This window comes from Colobus angolensis, unplaced genomic scaffold (assembly GCF_000951035.1).
Source record: "Colobus angolensis palliatus isolate OR3802 unplaced genomic scaffold, Cang.pa_1.0 Scaffold129, whole genome shotgun sequence".
In the NCBI taxonomy this organism is placed as follows: domain Eukaryota; kingdom Metazoa; phylum Chordata; class Mammalia; order Primates; family Cercopithecidae; genus Colobus; species Colobus angolensis.
Window position 1 is genome coordinate 4221099 of NW_012114141.1, and position 23552 is coordinate 4244650.

The 23552-nt window shown below is 35.9% G+C and overlaps 1 protein-coding gene across 3 annotated transcripts in view; it reads right to left on the reverse strand.

Moving 5' to 3' along the window:
• Nucleotides 1-23552, reverse strand: part of TBC1D5 (TBC1 domain family, member 5) — a 582411-nt gene that overhangs the window by 78856 nt on the left and 480003 nt on the right. For 2 of the 3 annotated variants that reach the window (XM_011933724.1, XM_011933723.1), the window contains 2 exons: nt 6756-7018; nt 2254-2319 (listed from right to left, as the gene is read on the reverse strand). In XM_011933724.1, coding sequence (XP_011789114.1) covers nt 2254-2319; nt 6756-7018 — 329 coding nt within the window. The remainder of the gene's footprint in view (nt 1-2253; nt 2320-6755; nt 7019-23552) is intronic. The other variant, XM_011933725.1, reaches the window with a different exon arrangement.

Genomic DNA, 23552 nt, shown 5'->3' on the forward strand with positions numbered 1-23552 from the left:
CTTTATATTCAGGCTTTTTCTTAAAAATAAAAGCCCATGTAACTGCCGTGTTAAAAGTCAAAGATACAGACATAAAATTTCATTAAAAAGACTACCTATAATCAAGGAATCATCAAAAGTATTGATATTTACTTTATTTCTTGAAATTTACTTCATTGCTTTGAAAAAAGACACTTGGGAAAGTCTAATTAGTTTAATTCCTTGACACTGATTATATTAAGCATAGATAGAATTTTTTTTGCTGCTACCACTATTTTGATTTACTTCTACTTCCCTTTGCTTCTTGGTGCTTTTCAGGGAATACGTTGAGGAAGACAAAAAGTGACTTCCCCAAATTAGGTAGGTGTACTCTCATTGTCTATCATTGTCAAAATCATTACTACAGACTAAAAACTATTTATTTGTGATTCACATCTATTAAAGTTACTGGAACTTTCCTTATCAGACTGATACAATCTCTGCTATGGTATGGGAGGCAGAGGCGATTCTGAATAGGGTATCTAGTAAAAGAGCTGGTTCCCGACTATGTAGTCTTAACTGGATCATCTAAAGCAAAGGTAATGCCCAAATGACCAGGTAAAGCTGTAGGGAAAGCCAAGGGACCAATGAAAACAGAGCTTGACACAGCAGCAGGCACTCCATAAATACTTGTTGAATAAATGAATGAGATAATTCTACTTATATAACACAAGGTATATGAACAAAACAATATAACCTCCCTCTTTGAAGTTCTAGTTAAACAGTTACATTACTGCTGTGGCTCTGGTTTGTAGGAAAAAAACTGGATTTATCAATTGCATAGAAGCAGAAGTCAAAATAAGCAAGCCAACCCTCAGCTTTTCTTCCCACAGGTATAAGTTGGGCTTCATATCCCATGTCTTGCGGAGAAGCCAAAGATCTACTCTGTAGCAGTTAACGCTGGGACAACAAAACACATGTTAAAAAGTTGTCTACGGGGCTCAGAATTTAATTTTAGAAAATAAATTTAAGTCTTGTAAATTCTCTCCATATCAGATGATCACATTTATATTAATCTAAGTGCAAAGCTAAAGAGAAATCATGTAGACATTATCTGCCTTTCCTCTTGTCCATGCTATCATACTCCTTTATTATGTACATCGTTCAACAGACAGCAAGAATGAACAGCTCTTCATGGAATCCCTGAGTTAGAAAAGCCCTTGAAGTTCATCTGGTTCAATTACCAGAATACCTCCAGAAACTATGCCTGTGAGACACAGAACTATATACAGAAGTGAAAGCTTACTTCTCTATTGCCACAACATGGTGGGTTTTTGTTTTTTAAGTTAACCCAATACATCAATCTCTTAATCACAACCCATTCTTTTCTGTTCCCCCCCCAAAAATGGATGAGGACATATCATTATTAAAACAGTATTTTAATACTACTAGCATGACTATATGGATATTTTAAATTAAGAAAAATATGATACGGATTTTAATTAATACTGCTATCATTTTAGTCTGAATTTGAACAGAAGATTCTTAAAGTTACTCCAGGCTTCCATTTAACATGGAAATCCTCTCTATGGCATATTTCATCTAAAAGACTGCATAATAAAAGATTAATGCAGCCACTTTAAATATTTATATGCTTTAAAATTGCATAGGAGGTAGATGATCGCTTTTCGTATTTAAAAACTACATTTTTTTCTATATTTTGAACAAATGGATATGATATTTAAACATTCTTTTTTAAAAACCATTGCCAGTTACCATACATGAAGATTTGCTAAACTGTACTTTGTGTTAATAGAATTCATAATTCAAAGGCAATACTTAAAAGCATTTCAAAATCAGGTTGTAATTATTTCAGGTAAAATATAAGTATTTCTGGCTAATTACAGCACATAAGATGTTCCAATTTCAGAACTAATTGGTCAAATACTGTCACAGATCTCCAGTATAACAAAAAGAACACCTCAGTGTGAGCTGGCACACAAAGTATAGTATGTTATAATAACCACAAAATATAGGGTGAATCTTATTTTGCAAAGAGGCTTGTGCACACCTAATAGAAAACCCACATCACAGCCATATTCGGCATCACCAAGGTATGACATGAGAGGGGACTTTTGTTCTAAACAATAGTGCCACTCAGTGGCTGAACAATGGTAGTGAATTGAAAACAATATGAATGGAGGGTAGGCAAAAAGAAAAATGGAGTTTTGGAGTAGGCAATGATAATACTGTAGGCAAAGAAAAAGAAACACTATGTTGTTATGGTAACTGTACCTTGGAGGTCAGTTAGAGTCTGGACAGGAACAGAAACCTGAGCATCGCTTCCTGTAACTACATCGCCTGGATTTCATAAGAAAAAATAATTAGATTTCATAAAAAGGAAATAATCAACTTCACTTTTCTTTTCTACTGAATGTTCTAATACTTTAATCAAATTACTAAAAATATAGTACAAAACAAAATAATGCACAAGCTTAGAAAAATTAACATAAAATATTTTTAAAGAAAATAATTTTTAAAAGCATGTTTCCTAGGAATGTTTTGTGTTTGTTTTTCTTAAAAAAAACACAAACAAGTTTCAACTAGAGTATAGGAAACTTCAGCAGTCAAAAGACTTTGCTGAGCATATTTCATGATGCTACAAATATTAGTGTGATTTTATATTTTCTTTCATCCAAAATTAAGTTATATGTCATTTGTTTAAAAATAGGCACTCTTTTGAAATTGATTTCCTCCTATATCAGACAAAATTTATTTTTAACTAAACTTGAAACCAACTTCTTCAGTGATAAGACAAAGACCTAAATAAGTTCTAATTTCATATTAAGTAATGAAAAGATTTCTTAAGTTACCACATGTACTTATAAATGTCAACATGTAAAAATAAATCTGTGAACTGCATACCCTTAACTTGATATACTTATTATAGGCAAGATTTCATTTACAAATTGGACTTATAGTAAGTGCTTAAAATAATAACATGTTCAAATTCAAAAAGCAATTTAAAATATAGACAAAGGAAACAGGAAAAAAAAAAAAAAAAAAACCAAGTGCATTTTAAGAACATAAGAAAGGAAAAGGAGCATAACAGGAAATCTCATGAAGAACCTGAGGTGCACTAACATTTGGAAGGAAGACTTTTTGGTTCTTTGATTTCCTTCCTGGATGAAAAAGTTCAACACTAAGCATAGTCACTGTTAACAGAATCATTCTCTGGATATATCACCATCTGAAGGCCTATGCTATTTTCAGACTAACAAGCTAAAGAAAAAAGCATTTTAAAAAAGCATCATATTTTCTATGTATGATCATTTATGATTAATTGACTTGTTTCCCCTTGAGCTTTTATATAATATATACAGTAGTAAAAAAAAAAATCAACTTTTGAGTTAAATGACATATCCTCAGTGTTCTGACCACTATGACTTATAGTACGGCCAGCTAATCTAGAAACTGCTAAGTTGCAATTATACCATCATCATCAATTAACAGGACACACATTTAGTCTCCTATAATTGAAATAAAATCTATAAATAGGAACATACCACAAACAAGCGATAAATAGCTTTTAGTGGAAATGGGCCCCAGATTTTCATAATATGTGAACTCTAAATTCACTGATAAATGGTGTGCCTACTTTCTGTATATTTGAAGGAGATTTTCAATTCCGTGCCTGCTACCTGTTTTACTCTGCTGCTTCTAGATCACTTATTAATGTATATTTAGAGACTGATCACTCATTTTAACATTAAATATCACCAAAAAAATTACAGGGAACATCTGGGCTGCTCCTTCACTATCCTACCCCAACACATAAACAAACTACACAATGTACTTCAAGCAACACACGTGAGTTTGGATTACAAACACAACTGTCCCCCTATATAAGCATATAAGCATAAGTAATTGAAAGTTAACTGATTATGAAAACCATAAACAGTTTCATCTTTATAAACAACCATTTTTCAACATAACTTTCAAATTTTCCAGCAGAGTACACTAAAAAGACTATTACATTATCTTTCATCAAAGGCATTAAAGTAGATGACTCTGTTCTGAGATAGAAATCACTTCGCAACACAAGCCTCCTGACAGGCTAAATATTGTGTTCACTGATCTATGGGACCAGGTGATATGCTTGCAGCTTTGTCAGTGTGACAGCACAGCAGGATACATGTGGGAAATACCAGCATAAAGAACCAATGTTGGAGAAGTATTCTTCACTGTAGAGTTAATCAATACATGCTCTACCAAAACAACCATAGATTTCTAGAGATGGGAGACTCTCCAGGGATTAGCCCAGATCTCTTATTTCAGGGTGAGGAAACAAGAGGGTCAGGGAGCTTCAGGGTGTTGTTTAGGGCTCATCAATGGATGAAGAGAGAAGAGCAGCAAACTACACTATCTTCTACTTCTATAAACTGTTCTCTTTGCCTTTTGTTTTATCCAAACCTTTGTGCGGGAAGAGGCATTAGCAGGAACATTTGTAATTAATCTAAAGGTAAACAAGTTTTTGTTTTTGGTCGACTGACATGAGAACAAACCACAAGTACAAATATAGAAGGGCTGCCAAACAAGGCTACTTCCTTTTAGCACAGGGATCAGTTAAAATGCCCTAGTGATAATCATGTTCCAAATACTTTGCTTAAGTGCTCTGTTGTCTCCTTATAACTGGGGACTTGGTTTTCATCAATTGTTCCATCTCCATGCACTTCCTTTCTCACTTACTGTGATATTAATACTTGACATTTCCTTGGAGACACAACTTTATATTTCTAGTCATTTGGCTTAGTTCCTCAGAAAATTTAAGCTACAACATTAAGAGATTCTCTGACTCATTTGCCTGCCATCAGTTAGAATTACAACTGACTATGGCTTGTTATCAAAGCAATATTGAAATCGTGTTTGTTTAAAACAATAAAAGAGTACAATTAAGAAATATGTAAAATAACATTCATTTCCATTCTGGAAATGGACATATCTCCTGGCATTAAAATACATTTACAACATGCTAATGATTTGGTCTCTTTTTTTAAAAAAATCATGTGTGACAGCTCTACGTTAAAAAGAAAAGAATGTAATTTTCAATAAGATATTCTTTTTTTTTTGAGACACAAACTGGCTCTGTTGCCAGGTTGGAGTGCAGCGGCGCGATTTCGGCTCACTGCAACCTCCGCCTCTCAGGTTCAAACGATTCTCCTGCCTCAGCCTCCTGAGTAGCTGGGACTACAGGTGTGTGCCACCATGCCCAGCTAATTTTTGTATTTTTAATAGACATGGAGTTTCACCATGTTGGGCAGGATGGTTTCTATCTCTTGACCTCGTGATCTACTTCAGCCTCCCAAAGTGCTGGGATTACTTGTGTGAACCACCACGCCCGAGATATTCTTATGCATCGTAAATTGAATATTCTCATAAAAATTTAAATACTAGTTATATAAAATCTAGTATTTTACATAGGCAAATAAAAACTGAATAGAAGGATAACATGATGTAATCAATAGAGGAATACAGACACTCATGTTTGTGTGCATGAGTCTGCACACTCATTGAATAATACTCAACATTTATATCATTGGGGAAGAAAGTCCATTTAACATAAGTTTACCAATTTAAATGGCATTATGTAAAATTAGAAACTAATTTTGAATGTAATCTCCTTAAACAGAGTACATGGAACATAGTTTTAAAATCTTCTTACTGACAATATTACTCATGTTATTGTCAATACTAATTATTGAGCTCTGATATAACAGAGGGATCCCTTTGAGACATGAATGATACTTGGGTCAGGATGTTTGCTCTGACACTAAGTGGCCCCAGACTGCTTGTGAGGTCTTAGGATTGCTTTTTAAATATTTTTTGCCATCAAGTTACAACTTCTTGCTTCTAGAGTACAGTTAGCAGAGTCCTACTACTAAGAATAAATGTAGCTGTTTCCAATTTCTTATGAAAAAGGGGACCTAATATGTTATGACTCTTCAAAAATAGGTGAAAAATAAGAGTGCAAAGGATCAGAGTAAGAACCTGAAGTGCTCTCTTATGAATACAAAACATGAGGGAGGTGAAGCTCCGGAAAGGCCCTGAAACAGAAATGAGCTTACCTGAGTCCCAGCAGAAAATGTGCTACCAACAGCAGTGCCCTTGCTCATCTAGTGGGAGATAAGGATTGGATGATCTCCCAGGTTTCCTCTGCTCTAACGTTCTGTGGTTCTAACTTTTAGTTGATAGACTCATACACTTACTTTGGCTGCTTGAAGTTTTGTTTAGTTTCTCTCTCCCCACTGCTTAAGATTCCGGTTTGTATTCCTTAGAAGTGAAGCAGCTGGGTGAGACACTGCAAGCCTAGTGGCCCACTTCCTCAAAACAACTGCAACGCACCAATGAATGCTGTGATAGTGAAGCCCCATGGTACTGGAACTTCTCATTTTGAATTCTCTTCTAGTGAGAAGCATTACTATACAAAGTTAGCAGAGAACACAGTCAACTGGTCTCAATTTCTGTGTTGTGTTAATTCATGCCATCATACTGCATGGGCACCTACAGCACAAAGTTGCAAGTATACTAGGATATAAATGTTAAAAAAAAATGACCTCATAAAATATTCTTAAGACTAACTCTAACATTTCAACTTTAAAAGAATCAAATATAACATATTTAAAAAGTAAGTTTTGCATTAACTTCTATTCTAGGAGGTTGGTTCCTCACAGGCAGGTGAAGAAATCCCAGGCTACATAGTGAATGTTTTCTTTGGATTTACTAGTAATTTTTCCTACCTTTGTTCAATTGTACAGGCATACTTTCTGATTTCATCAGCCTCTGCTGCTGCTGTTGCTGTTGCTGTTGCAAGTGATGCCTTGGGGCCTCTGCTGAGGTCCTGGTAGGAATCACAACGGAGGAGGAGCTACTGCTGTTGCCTCCAGGTACAGGGCCACCTGCACTGCCTGGAGCCATTGCTGGGGAAATCAACTTTCTTCCAAAATTAATCAGGCTATTAGACACCTTATTTATATTCAGGGGAGCACCTTTGGCATTGGTCCTGTTAAAAAAAAGAAATGCAGAGGCATTATTTACACTTAGAGGATGATTCTATTTCACATAATTAATTGGTATAAAAGCACACCTTGTCTGCTTTGAAAAAGGTCATTTACTAGACCAGCTATATAAAGTGAAAAGTGAAAATTTAAAGTTACTACAGAATAATAAAATAATGAGATTCTTAAAAACATAGCGTATGCAAAACAGTCCTATTTACTTTTCATTCATTCATTCAACAAATAGAGCCAACACTGCTGGGTTATGAGAATATAATTGCCCAAAATAGACACTGTTCCCTTCCTGGAGCTTCTAGTCTAGTACAGAAGAATATATTAATCAAATAATCACATAAATAAATATATGCTTAAAACCTGTGATTGGACTATAAAGGAGAGGCTAGGCAAGTCCTGGGGTCCTCACAGGAGGGGGCATCTATGAAACAAAGCTAAGAGTAGATTTCTCACCAGCCCCGGCACATGGGTACTAGGCCAAATTTAATATGGTTTTGAAAATAAATGTGTCTGACAGTCATGAAGTAAATTCCTAAAAGTTATGTCAAGTGCCCAGTTCTCTACAATTGTAATCTATCCTTATTCTCCGCCCCAGCGCTCTGTATCCTCCTTCTCCTCTTACCTGGTTTATTTTCCTCGATAGTACTTTTCATCATCTGACATACTATATATTTCATGTATTTATTTGGTTATCATTTGTTCACCTCTTCCAATCCCCATTCAAATACAAGTTTCATGAGGGCAAGAATTTTTGTCTCTTTTGTTAACTATTATGTTGCCATTGTCTGGTACATCATAGGTACTTTATCAATAATATTTGTTAAATGGTAGCAGCATCTACCCATAGTCCATCTTTTCACCTGCCACAGTGGAAGATCAGACTCTCCATTTGTGCTTTGAATCCCATCTCCTCTGACCTTCAGAGATTGTTATTCCTGCATCCTTCTCTCCTGCATCATCATTTTCTCCTTCTTTACTGTATCATTTCCATTAGCATACAACCATGGTGAGCATATGTGTATGTATACTAAATTCTCTACTGAACCCTTGTTCCCTTCAAGTTACCATCCCATTTCTTTCTTTACTTATAACATGTTTTTTCAAGGTATATTAAGGAAGCTTCTGCTTCCTCAGTCTTTGGTCCACTAAGCTCCAGCTGTGCCATTGCCCTAAAGCCATTCCTCAAGGTCACCAATGACTTCACATTGCAGATCCAAAGGTCTATTCTTATTTGACTCTAGCTCTCAGCAGCTATCAACTCCCTTAACCACTACTCTCTCTCTCAAATTTTGTCTCGTGGCCAGCACCTGTATTATAACTGTGCCTGGCAAATAGAGGGCACCAAATTAACATTTGTTAGATGAACGATTCCCAAATGACTCAGAATCCTGCAGTATCTCAGGGCTTTTATCTTGAAGACCAGTTATGATTATAGATGATTTTAGTTGTAAAGGGGAGTCCAGCTCCATGACAATATTGAAGTTTGTTTTTATTGCCCAAATCATTAATATAAATGAAATAGCTCACATTTTGCTTTTTTCATAAAAATGGAAAATTGAAAATCAACTTTAAGAGATCTACTTATTTGATTTTAATTAACTTGATTTTTATTATAATTTCTTTCTCCCAGATCTAGCTGTCAGCACTTACATGGCAATTCTACTTTTAATATGACAGCTATATCCTTGCACTACTAGATGTTGCTGTAAAACAGAACAGATCCATAGTTCTATAATAAAAAGGAAAGAACTAGACTTCTTCCTTCCATAGTTTTCTCTAACATTACTAGCTAATGTTATGGGCTAGGTATTAGAGACTTACGTTGCTTTGGAGTTAGGACAAATCAAATTTAAAATATGAAATTCAGCTTTATAAAAGAAAGATCTATTCATTATAACTCAATGAAGTGTGAAAAACATTTCAAATGGTTCCTTTGGCATCAAGTTTCATCTTTAAGGAATTGAGCTATTTAAATGTCCTTCTAAAAATTATTTAAAATAATGTTTCCTAATGGAGATAAGGATATAAAGTGATTATGCACCACTTACTTTCATTTTTTAGATGCTTCCTAGTGAAGTAGAGCATTCTTAATTTACATTTACCATAGGTTGGCAACAGACAAGGCACTCAATGTATGCTTATTGAGAAAAAAGAATGAATGAAATGAAAAAAAACTCATAAATTCTGGATTAACTAGGCATTCACCTCTGGCATTACATTCCACTCAGCAGCCTGCATACATTCCCATTTCCTGTGAGTGACAGTATAGAGAGAAAAGCTATCATGGTGCTGAAGTTCTGCTGCATTTTAGTTTTGCTTGTTTGCAAGTCAGGATTCATAATTCCCAGATATGAAGAAGTTATAATGTTGTTACCCTTTTTTATACACAAAAATGTACTAGTCAGAATTCCCATATTGCCAGTTGTAAAATTTATATGTTGATAAAAGTACTAAGAAAGTGCTAGAGCATTATCAAGAGAATATGGTTAATGCATCTTCATTACTACTAATAACCATGAAAAACATATAGATCAAGTTTATGAGGAGCAATTTTTCATGTGAATAGCTCTTAAAAGGGGATGAGCACTGTTTTCTTTTTTTGAACATTTTTTTTGTTTTGTTTTTAACCATGTTCTCCCTCATTCAGTACTCACAGCTTCTAGAAGAATGTTTTTTTTTTTTTTTTCAAAACAACAGTTGAAGGTGATTATGTGTCTTCTGGATATAAGCGATTGTAAGTCATACAGAGAAAGCAATCTGTCCAGAGCTTGTCTGTTTTTCTAGGCATAACAGTTTTTATACCAAAGTTATCTAATTTAGAACTGAAATACGAGCAGTAGAATTCTTCATGTGAAATATTAAACAACTTCCAACAATTATTAATGGCTGTGATGTGTATGACTAAGTCATGTGTGCTAAATTAATGAAAATTTATGTAGTTGTCAGAGATCTGATGGACAGCAGGGATTAGATTAGATTAGATTAAAGATGGAGTGCAATGTGTTAATAGTGTTGAATAATAAACAGCAAGAGGAATCTGGAGTTAACAAGACATTGAATAGCAAATCTAATGAGTAACCAATTTTGTATAATTGAAGTCTTTCATTACTATTGTCTATCTACTGTTATTAAAAATATTACTGTTTAGGAGAGATTATTTTAAAATTCTGCCAGGAACTTACTTTTGGCACAATCTCATTTAACAAGTTCAGTCAGTACCAATAGGTGAACTTTCTGAAGATCCAAGAATCTCCTCGAAATACCTGTACCAGCACCCTATTCTGACCTGAATTCATTGTTGAGCTTATCTTCGGTTTTTAAACACTGGTTTCTCTTCTAGTGAGAAGCATTACTATACAAAGTTAGCAGAGAACATGGTCAACTGATCTCAATTTCTGTGTTGTGTTAATTCATGCCATCATACTGCATGGGCATCTATAGGACAAAGTTGCAAGTATACTAGGATATAAATGTTAAAAAAACAAAACCACGAATTACCTCATAAAATGTTCTTAAGACCAACACAGTATCTGATATTCCAACTTTAAAATAATCAAATATAACATATTTAAAAAGTAAGTTTTGCATTAATTTCTATTTTTGGTTCCTCACAAGCAGGTGAAGAAATCCCAGGCTACACTGTGAATGAAAACAGGTGATTTTAGCTATCTCTTCCTAGACGTTTATTGCCTACTTAATGTCTTGCAGCCTGGCTTTCTGACCCGCACTCTACTGAAAGAGCTTCTAGGGCCTCCAATGCCTTCGTAGTTGCCAGTCATGGCCTGTTTTTATCACATTTCTATAAACTTTCTGAAGCTTTTAAAAAACGATTATCACATTATCACCTCTATAAAAATTCTCCACAACCTTTTCCTTCCTGGATCTAAGTATTTACAACATTCTAGTTTATCTCCTTTTTTCCTCTATATTTATTTTTTAGATTTGCTAATATCTAATATTTGTTTATTTCACTTTTTCTGCAATAAAATCTTATTAGATGCTTAGCTATACTTTTGTGAAAGAATCACTTCAATTTATTTCAAATTATTTTTCTCTATATTCTAATTTATATATATTTTTGTTATTTCTTTTCCTTGTGTTTTCCAAGGTTGAATACTTCCGTTCATTCATTCAATTATTCATCCTTTATTCTCCCTCCCAATAAAAGCATTTAAAGCTACACATACACTTGGTTTTAACAATAGCATGAAAGTTTTCTCTCATTTTCTAAATAGCCTTGTTGGCTCATTTGTCATTTAGGTACAATTAAAAATTTCAGATGGCTGAGTTTGTTTGCATTTAAATATATTACTTATTTTGATTTATTGAATAAAACAGAAATATTGGAGGAATGGAAGTGGGAAAATGTTTTGATTTTTCAAAAAGACTATGGAAAGGACAAAATAGAAAATAAACTGATGTATATAAATAATTTTACTAATTACTTAGAAATGAGTATCTTTTATTACAAGTAGACAGTATGGTTCACTAAAAAGTCATTCCAAGGCAACTTTACTTCTTCATCTGATAGTGTGAAAGGTCTGTTAGATTTTGTTAAGATATGTCAGTACCTGTGGAAATAATGGAGAATAATGTATGTTCAGATATAGTGGGACAATTGTACCCCAAGCATATTGTTCAATATTCTAGCACCCACCAAGTATTACTGGTGATTATATGTGTCTCAGTCTTGGTTCACAGACTTGCTACCAATCCATCTTTTAGGATGGTCATAATTTTCTGTTAATGAGTTGTGTAACCATGAGAGAGTTATTTATCCTGTCTGGATCCAAGTTTCCTCATCCTAAAATAAGGGAGCTGAATTTTATGAGATTTTAGGTACTTTTTAGATTGAACATTCTACAACTTTGTGAATAGAAGAATGAAAATATGTGCTTATTGAATTTCAGACCAAAGGCTAAAGAGACACCCAATATATCAAATAAAAGAATCAAATTTTGGCCGGGCGCGGTGGCTCAAGCCTGTAATCCCAGCACTTTGGGAGGCCGAGACGGGCGGATCACAAGGTCAGGAGATCGAGACCATCCTGGCTAACACGGTGAAACCCCGTCTCTACTAAAAACTACAAAAAACTAGCCGGGTGAGGTGGCGGGCGCCTGTAGTCCCAGCTACTCGGAGAATGGCGTGAACCCAGGAGGTGGAGCTTGCAGTGAGCTGAGATCAGGCCACAGCACTCCAGCCTGGGTGACAGAGCGAGACTCTGTCTCAAAAAAAAAAAAAAAAAAAAAGCAAATTTTTAAATGTTTTCAACATAAAGTAAATGATAAATGTTTGAGGTAACAGATATAGTAATTATTCTGATTTGATCATCACATATTGTATCCATGTATGATACAGCACACTCTACCTCCAAAATGTATACAATTATTGTGTATAAATTAAAAACAGTAGTAAGAGCAAAAAGAAAAAAGGACTAAAAAATTTGCAATTTAAAATAATCTCAACAGGCTAGCATGAAAGAGTAAACATAAAATTTAACAAAGATAAATAAAAGCTCATGCAACTATTTTAAAACTTTTTATAATTGCACATTACAGACAGAACAAGAAGGCACGGATAACATGATTTTAAATTTTTTAAAAATTCAAAACTCCCAAACATTAATGTTTTGATTGGGTTTGGTTTGGTTGACAAGACTAATATGAGTTCACAGTGATGATACTGAAGAAAACTATGATCCTTGGACTGCACTAATACTAGATGAGTCCTCACACTGCAGAAGATATTGTATAACTTTGGCAATCAGCTTTGATAATGAATTAATTTCTGAAAGAATTGAGTTGTGTTTATAAATAGAGTGGAACAGTAGAGAAGCTGAAAACTACGCTGGAAGAGGAATGACTGCAAAACCTGAGGAGTAAGTCTTACATACAACACAGTGAGGAATGCCATGAGGGAAAGCAGCCCATTTTTGGTGTGGCTTAGAAATAAGATGAGTTACAAAAGTTAAAAGAGTGAGTTACAAAAGCTATGACACAGGAACTCTTATCTGGTGATAAAACAGGCTTCATTTACAAAAGTAAGGGCTCCAATCCTAGAACTGTAGAAGTTGAGATTGAAAAATAATTTTTTTTTTTTTGAGACAGTCTCGCTCTGTCGCCCAGGCTGGAGTGCAGTGGCGCCGTCTCGGCTCACTGCAAGTTCCGCCTCCCGGGTTCACGCCATTCTCCTGCCTCAGCCTCCCGAGTAGATGGGACTACAGGTACCCGCCACCACGCCAGGCTAATTTTTTTGTATTTTTTTAGTAGAAACAGGGTTTCACCGTGTTAGCCAGGATGGTCCCGATCTCCTGATCTCACGATCTGCCCGCCTCGGCCTCCCAGAAAAATAATCTTTAGATACACAGCCCAGTCCTAGTCCTAGTCCTGGCACGCCTGAGAGACAGTATTAAAGGAAAGCCCCTTTCCAACTCTAAGAGTTTATGATCTGCAGTGCCAAATGGCATCTATTGTCACATTTATCACATCACTCAGATAAAAGGACCAAATAACAGGCTTGTATACTAGTATAGGACCTTGAGAAATGTCAGTCAAACCCCATCTCCAAATGAAAGTGCCTATGTGCCCTGTGTCCTTAGATTCACCTTCAGTTTCCATTCCATTCCTTCTGCCCTTCTTTCCTCCTCTTTATCTTCCTTCCAAGAACTTTCTTTTCTATTCTCTTCCCTTCTTTCTTTCATAGTCTCATTTTCTTTCTATCATTTTCTCAAATTGTTTTACCTATACTTTTTTCTACCATAAAAACATTTAATGTAGTGGGATACTTTGAAAAAATAAATTGATGCCACTAAACATATATCTATGTATCTCTGGTTTGGAGAAAGAAACAATATTCTCTTTGCACCTCTGTATACTCCTAACTCTGTCATTATTGATCTGCTGGGTGGATTATGGTTTATATTGATTCCATGCTTATAGATATCAATCTATTTGGAAACTTAAAACATGCATCAGAGTTGCAACATAATACATTCAAGATGATTCTAACATCTAAGGTAATAATCAGGATATACTTCTATTTAAAAATTCTGTAAGTTAGAGGCCAGGTGTGGTGGCTCACACCTGTAATCCCAGTACTTTGGAAGGCCAAGGAAGGACAACTGCAGAAGTTCAAGACCAGCCTGGGTGATATAGTGAGACCCTGTCTCTATGGAGAAAAAAAAAAAAAAAAAGCCAGCCATGGTGGTGTGCACCCGTAGTCCCAGCTACTTGAGGGGCTAAGGTGGGAGTACTGCTTAAGCCTGGGAGGTCGAGGCTGTAGTGAGCTGTGATCACACTAGTGCACTCCAGTCTGGGCAACAGAGCAAGACCTAGTCTCAAAAAATCTATAAGCTGAAGGTTTTGAATTCTGTAATAGGAATGTTTCTAAAGTTCTTAATTCTTTAACTTTGAAGTTGAATGTTTCAAATTTACTTCAATGAAAGACTTCTATATCTAATTTTAATTTGCTTGCCATACTGTAAGGTTTGTTATTTTAGAAAGTAAACTCACTCCTCATCTCAAGGAATTCTAGATTCTTAAAGATCTTTATTAAAACTAAATGATGAAGGTTAGCTTGTCAGTACTTATTCCTTAAGAGTTGAATTTCAAGGGAAACATATTTCTTTCTATCATTTTTTCAAATTGTTCTACCTATACTTTTTTCTACCATAAAAACATTTAATGTAGTGAGAAGAGATACTGCGATTTCTATTTTGAGAGTGGTAGTTTTGAACTAATTTATTTTCCTACCTGTACCTGAGGGATACGAAATCATTCCCATTAATAACCATGGTTCACACTAGCAGAATCTCTAGAGCGTTAGGGATTTTCTGGCCTAGGCCAGAAATACATGAGAAGGGAAGAGAATATAATCCTGAAATGTTCACACTTTGGGAAGTTTTTGCCCTCTTCACCTCTCTTTTCCCACTTTGAGAATCACTATATGTCTTCATAATTTAAAAAAATGCAGCTGCAGTAAACATTTACTAAGAATTAACTGTTACGGTTTGAAGGTAGGGGTGCAGAAGCCAATAAAATATAAAGAAACATTTGGGTCTGTAAAATTAAACAGTTACATTTTAAAATGCAGGCATAGAAAGGAACAGATTAGATGTAGAAAAACAGAGGAATACATTTTTTTCTTAATTAAAAAAAACTATAAAACTCTGCTGAGAAGTTAAAGACAACCTAACTAAAGGATGAGATAGCCCATGTTCATGGATTAGATAATTCAATAATGTTTAAGTATCAGTTCTTTCTAAATTGTTATACATATTAAATGTAACTCCAATCAAAATCCCAATAATTTTTATAGAAATTGGAAAGTTGATTGTAAAATTTATATGAAAATGCAAAGGAACTAGAATAGCGAAAATAATAAAAAAGAACAAAGTTGGAGGACTCAGCCTACTTAGAATCAAGACTTGCTATAAAGTTATATAATTAAGCCAGTATGTTACTAGAGAAAAAACAGAGTGCAGAAATGGATCACACATATATGGCCAGTTGATTTTCAACCAAGGATCCTATTTAATTCAGTGGAGAAAGGAAAGACTTTTTAACAAATGATGCTCAACAGCTGGATATCTATCTTTAAAAAGATGAACCTCAATCTTCACCTCATTCTACACACAAAAATTAATTTGAGGTGGATCATAAATTTAAATTCAAATGGTAGAACCATACAACTTTTACATGAAAACAAGAGAGTATCTTTGACTGTACCGTGAAGGGTTAACTCAGCATACCTGTGCTACCCAAAGCCTGTAACTTTCAAAGGACTGGCCCTTGACTGATTCCTGGGAGATAAACTATAAGCCTTTGGAATATCCTGCCTGATAAAAGCATCTTTGTATATCTGGGCCTTGGGTCACAACAAATTGTTTACACTAACAATGGGATTTATAGTAAACACCCGTTTTTGTTCATCTGGGTCCTGGGTCACACTGTATCAGTCTGACCTCTCCATGCCTACATGACTGACTCCCAATAAAAAATTCCGAGGGACACCAAGGCTTAGGTGAGCAGCCCTACTTGGCAACACTTTGCATGTGTTTTCATACATCTTGCTGGGAGAATTAAGCACTCCACTGGGAGAGGACAACTGAAAGTTTGTACAGGCATACCTCAGAGTTATTATGAGTTCTGTTCTAGACCACTGTAACAAAGCAAGTATCACAATAGTGAATTACACAAATTTTTTGGTTTCCCAGTAAATATAAAAGTTCTGTTTACATTATACAGCAGTCTATTCAGTGTGCAATAGCATTGTGTCTAAAAAAAAAAGTAAACATCCTAATTAAAAAATACTTTGTTGCCAAAAGATGCCAATGATCAGCTGAGCCTTCAGTGAGTCTTAAGCTTTTTGCTGGTGGAGGATCTTGTCTCAATGTTGATGGCTTGTAAATAATCAGGGTGATAGTTCCTGAATGCTGCGGTGGCTGTGGCAATTTCTTAAAATAAGACAGCAATGAAGTTGGCCACACTGATTGACTCTTCCTTTAAAGAAAGGTTTCTCAATAGCATGTGATGCTATTTGATAGCATTTTACCCACAGTAGAACTTCTTTAAAATTGGAGTCAATCCTTTCAAACCCGACTGCTGGTTTATCAACCAGGCTTATGTAATATTTTAAACGCTTTGCTGTCATTTCAACAATGTTCATAGCATATTTACCAGGACTAGACTCCGTCTTAAGAAATCACTTTACTCATCTGTAAGAACTCTCCTCATCCATTACAGTTTTATCATGAGACTGTAGCAATTTGGCCACAACTTTATGCTCCACTTCTAATTCTAGTTCCTTTGCTATTTTCACCCTATGTGGTTACTTCCTCCACTGATGTCTTTTTTTTTTTTTTTTTTGACAGAGCCACACTCTGTCGCCCAGGCTGGAGTGTGGTGGCGCAATCTCTGCTCACTGCAACCTCTGCCTCCTGGGTTCAAGCGATTCTCCTGCCTCAGCCTCCCGAGCAGCTGGGACTACAGGCACCCGCCACCACACCCACCTAATTTTTGTATTTTTGGTAGAGATGGGGTTTCACCCATCTCTACCACGCCCGTTGGCCACGCTGGTCTCGAACTCCTGACCTCAGGTGATCTGCTTGCCTCCACCTCCCCAAGTGCTGGGATTACAGGCGTGAGCCACCACGCCCAGCCTGACGTCTTGAATCCCTCCAAGATGAGGGTTGAAATCAACTTCTTCTAAAATCAACTTCTTTCAAACTCTTGTTAATGTTGATACTTTGACATCCTCCCATGAATGATTAATGTTCTTAATGGCAACCAGAATGGTAAATCCTTTCCAGATGGTTTTCAATTTACTTTGCCCAGAACCATCAGAGGAATCACTATCTATGGCAGCTATAGCCTTATTAAATGTATTTCTTAAATAATAAGGCTTGTGAGTCAAAATTACTCCTGATCTGTGAGCTGCAGAACAGCTACTGTATCAGCAGGCATGAAAATAACATTAATCCCCTTGATTAATGCTTGGGTGCAAGCTCTTGGGTGACCAGGTGCATTGTTAGTGAGAAGTAGTATTTTGAAAGGAATATTTTTTTCTGAACGGTAGGTCTCAACAGTGACAGAGAGAGACAGCTTGCCCTTTGAAATTTTGAAGCCAGGCACTGATCCTCCTCTCTGGCTATGGAAGTCCTTTGTAGCATCTTCCAGTAGAAGGCTGTTTCATGTATACTGAAAATCTGGTGTTCAGTGTAGCCAGCCCCCTTTATCAATTATCATAGCTACATCTTCTGGATAACTTGCTGCAGTTCCTATATCAGTAGTCACTGCTTCACCTTGTACTTTAATGTTACAGAGACAACTTCTTTCCTTAAATCTCCTTAAGCAATCTCTGCTAGCTTCTAACTTTTCTTCTGCAGCTTCCTCACCCCTCTCTGCCTTTACAGAATTGAAGAGTTAGGGCCTTGCTCTAGATTAGGCTTTGGCATAAGGGAATGTTGTGACTCGTCTGACTGTCTATCCAGACCACTCAAACTTTCTTCATATCAGCAATAAGGCTGTTTATTTTCTTATCATTCATGTGTCTACTGGAGTAGCACTTTTAATTTCCTTCAAAAACTTTTCCTTTGCTTTCATGATTCAGTTGTTTGGCACAAGAGACCTAGCTTTTGACCCATTTCAGCTTCTGACATGCCTTCCTAACTAAGCTTCAACATTTCCAATTTTTGATATAAAGTGAGAGATGTGTAACTCTTCCTTTCACTTGAACACTTAGAAGCTATTAAAGGGTTATTAATTGGTTTGAATGTGTTTTCCCTCCAAATCTCATGTTGAAATGTGGCCTCCAGTGTTGACGGTGGGGCCTAGTGAGAGGTGTCTGGATTATGGGGGTGTATCCCTCATGAATGGCTTGGTGCCATCCCCTTGGTGATAAGTGAGCTCTTGTTCTCAGTTCACACGAGATCTGGTTGTTCAAAAATGTGTAGGACCTGCCCCTTCTTCTCTTGCTGGACATGCCTGCCTGCTCCCCCTTTGATCAAGAGTAAAATTCCCTGAGTCCTCCCTAGAAGCCCAGCAGATGCTGGCACCAGGCTTGTACAGCCTGAAGAACTGTGAGCCAATTAAACATCTTTTCTTTATAAATTACCCAGCTTCAGGTATTTATAGCAACACAAAAGTGGCCTAATATAGCCTAATTTCAATATTACCAAGTCTGAAGGAATAGGGAGGCCCAAGGAAAGGCAGAAAGATGAGGAAAGAGCCAGTTGGTGGAACAGTCAGAACACACACATATTTATTGATTAAATTTGCTGTCTTATATGGGTACAGTTCACGGTGCCCCAAAACGATGACAAGATTAACATCAAAGGTCATTAATTACAGATCATCATAACAGGTATAATAATGAACATGTATGAAATAGTGCTCGAATTACCAAAATATGACAAAGTGAGCACATGCTATTGAAAAAACAGTGCTGATGGACTTGCTCAGTGCAGGGTTGCTACAAACCTTCAATATGTAAAAAATGCAATAAAATGAAGTGTGCTTGTAATAATACCCAGTTACCCAGCGCAATTCAGTTAGAATTGCCCTTGACTCCTGTTTTTCTCTTACATTACATATCAAGTCCATCAGCAAATGCTAGTCAAAGTATATACTGAAACAAATCACTTTTCTCTTTCTGCGCTGCCAATACCATGTTACCTTATCATTGCTAATCTTGCTGCTCACCTCCTAACTAACTAGTCTCTGTTTCCTCTCCTCCTTATAGACTATTTTCTACACAGCAGTCAGATTAATTTAAGTCAGATCATATCATTCCACCATTCAGAGCCCTTCGGTGAATTCCCAAAAATCTTAGGATAAAACCATAAGCCTTTTCAATGGCCTGTAAGACAAGCCCTACATGATCTAGCCTCCTACTATCTCTCCAACCTCATTTACTACCAATGTCATTTGCTAACACCCTCACCTGTTGTTCACTGGGCTCTAGCCATACTGGCCTGCTGACTATTCCTCAAGCACAGAATCATTTTTCCACTTCAGAAGCTTTGTACTTGCATTTCCCTATAACGGGAAATGTTCTTCCCCAAGAATCCATGTGGCACACTCACTGAACAGAGACTCACACTCAGTCTCTGTTCAAATAGTATCTTTTCAGAGACACTCACTTTGACTACTTTATTTAAAACAATGAACTCCTTTACTCCATCTCCTTGCTTTGTTATTAGTTTTGTGTTTTTTATAGAAATTCTCACTTCCTGATGTTATTTTTAGCTTTAAAAATTATTGTGGTATATTTTGATTGTTTCTTGCATTAAAATATAAACTCAATGTTTGTCTTGTTGGCACTAAATCCAAGAATTGCAGACAGCACAAATAAACATTTACAAGGCAGTTCAAATCCACAATTAGTCAAATACATGAAAATTGAAGCAACAAAAAGTTTCACCTTTCTTATTAGCACCTTTCCTATTAGCAAGTTAATAAGAAATAAGCATGCACTGGTAAAATTCCCTGGATTCCCTTAGTCACCAGTGAGGGAGTATGAATGGAAACAAGCTTGATAATCTTACCAAAGAGTTCTTCCACTTCTATATGCAACCCTTATAACCCATATTATTCCCTGGTGATTTGTTCATCATGGTCCACTCTTTTATCTGTGGTAAAAAAACCACTGTAGCTGTGGAACCATTGATAAAGTTCCTGTTTAGCTGTTTAAGACCTACGATGCTTTCACCAGACTTGGCTCTTTAGCCATAATTGGCCTTGCTACTATTTTCTTTGCTGTTTGGAGGCTATTAAAGAGTTGGTGCACTGGGGCTGTCATGCAAGAGGAGAAGTAATGATGATCTAGAGGGAATAAATATACTCATGGGAACCCCGGCCCCGGACCAGAAGCGATTAGGAAGTAGAGGTTAGACAAGGGATAGGCACACACACGGAAAGCAGGGGGCTAATACCTGCTACATCTATGGCAATGGGATTTTATTTGTGTTGCGTATCCAAATAAGGAAAGAGGATGCAAAGATGACATGTGATTTCATGGATAAGAATATCTCTAAAAATCAAGAAGCCTGATTTCTCTTCTCTGCTTCACCATGGATTGCTATAATTAAGTCTTTAAAAGCAACTGCCTAGGTATTTTAGTGATAGATTTTCCATTACGTGTATGGATAATATTCACTGTGCTCTGATTTAACTTACTTGCACATTTCTTTTTAAAAATGGGAATTGACATTTTCTTATTCATTCAAAAAGCTTGGAATGACAGTTTAACACTAAGATCTTATTCCAATTTTGTCCTTAAATAACCAGAAATTGCTGCTATTAAAAAAGTACATTTAAATTGTGACCAGTCTTCAGAAAGATCTATCTAACTTATTTAAGAATCTGTGACTACTGAAATGCTCAATTGAATAGTCACAGAACAGAACTTCGTATTTTTTAAAGTCTGTAATCTCCTATGCTAAGAGTAGAATCTCATATTTTCTTTATTCCAGAACATTCATGGATTTTCTGTTTTGAAAATGACACAACACAATTTTTCAAATGTGTAATTCTTTCTCCTACGAAGAGGTGATGAAATAAATGGTAGCTGAGCTGTCAGTACTGCCTCAAGAGTATGTCACTTTATCTAGTGATGGCTTTTTACAGACTCCACAGCTATAGGTCTTTTAACTTGCTTAAGCAATTTTATACAACCAAAATCAGGTATTTCATCTGATTATATTAGGCCTTAACAGAGATGGAAGAAACCAAGATTAGTTCTTTGATCTCTCACTCCAGCAGATCAGAAATAACATTCTCTGTGCTAACTCTCCCAGTTTTCCTCTGCCCCCTGACAGAGCCTAATAACTTCACTGATATTGATGATGAAAGATTCCAGAATTTTAATTCTGGCATGTAGGTCCTCTGTAGAAGGCTGTTAGTCAGGACCCCTGCCTGACATATAAGAGGAAGCCAGGATCTAGGGAAAGAAGATTCTTATTAGGAGGGTTTCCTGGGCATTTAAGATGTATCCACATTCCTCAGTAGGATTCCATGCATTTATGGAGTAATAGTAACTATTTTACCTCAAGAAAGCCTAGCAGCCAACAATTCCCCATCTCTACCAGGGATCAGGATGTGCCTCAGCTTCGGAGTGCTCCTCTCAGGGGCTGGCCTAAGCAGAATGTCCTGGAAAAGTGCAGTTTCCCAGGGTACACAAAGATTCTTCCAGTGACTATAAACTTACACTAGAATCTGAGCTCTGTGAGAACAGGCACCACATCTATCTTTTTCACTGATGTTCTCTCAATATCTGGCACAGAGAAGAAATTAAAGTATTTGTGAAATGAATGAATACTTGTTAGCTTCAATTGTGGAGTAACCCATATGCCTAAGAGTGGTATCTTACATAAGTCTAAACATCCTTGATGTCAGGGTGTGGGTCTTAGAATCATTATATTCCCAGGGCCTAGCATGGTGTCTGGCACTATATATAGTATTCAATAAATATTTAGTTTAATGATTGAATAAATACATACTGTTTTGAAACCTAAAAAGCATTATAAGATTCTCCTGAATAACTTCCATTTTATATGGTTAGCAAGATTTTTTAAAGGCTTAATTCTATTTAGTTACATAATGACAGTATTTTTTTCAGATGTTTTATTGCTAAATTACAGTAAAGACATAATATGCTAATAATGTTCTCCAAGCCATTAAGCCAAGGAGTCCATGTCTATCAATATTAGTAATTTGTTGATCAGAATTTGAAAGGACACTGATGGCTATATAAATGCAACTTTATGCTTTTTTTTGTATTCAAATAACTAAGCGTTTGTGGTGTAAAATCATCTATATCTAAAGTGCTCTTTCTGAAGAGAGTTGTTAATTCTTAACCAATTTAGGTAAAATAGTAACACTGTCTCCTATCTAGTCCAGAGCAAATACATCTTTTTCTTTTTATAAAACAAAACTTAGGCATAATTTATACATAATATACAGATCTTAAATGTTCAGTCTGATGAGTTTTGACACTTGTGTATACCTGTATAACCACCATCCCAAATAATACACCTAGAATGAACATTTCTTTTACTCACAAATTTCTTCGTGTCAATTCCTTCCTTTAGAGTCAATTCCAAACCCTCATCCTGAGGTAGCTACTTTCTGATTTCTAACACCACATGCTAGTTGCCCATTCTTGAGTTTCATATACATGGAACAATACAATATTCACTCTTCTCTGACTAGTGTTTTTTTGTTCAGCATAATGTTTATGAGATGCATGTATGTTATTGCATATAGCAGTATACTTAACCCTTGAACATCACAGGTTTGAATTGTGCGGGAACACTTACATGCAGATTTTTTTCAACCAAATGCAGAGAGAGGGATGTGAAATTCATGTATATAGAAGGCTGACTTTTCATATATGCAGGTTTCTATATGAGAGAGCTGACTATGAGACTTGAGTACGCATAGATTTGGGTAATGCAGGTGGTCCTGGAACCAATTCCCCCAGGGACAACTCCAGTTCATTCCTTTATAGCTGAGTAGTATTCCATTATTTGAACGTACCACAAATTGTTTATCTGGTCTCTTGTTGACGGAGATTGGGTTATTTCCAGCTTTGGGGTATTAAGAATAAGGCTGCTGTGAACATTCTGTTTTGATGTTGTTTGTTGTGGCTTTTGGATATGTGTTTTTATTTCCCTCGGATAAACCCTTAGAAATTAAACTGCTTTATTATAGGATATATGTTTAACTTCATAAGATATTACCAAACTCTTTTACAAAGTAGTTATAACTTTTCTATTCACATCAGGAATATACGAGGGTTCTAATTGCTTCACATCCTTGCCAACATTTGCTATTGTCAATTTTTTATTTTATTTTATCCATTACAGTTGGTTTGAAATTTTTCCACATCCTTGCCAACATTTGCTACTGTCTATTTTTTATTTTATTTTAATCCATTATAGTTGGTGTGAAATGTTATCTCATTGTGGTTTAATTTGCATTTTCCTGATGACTAATGTTGAACATCTCTTCATAGCATATTGAT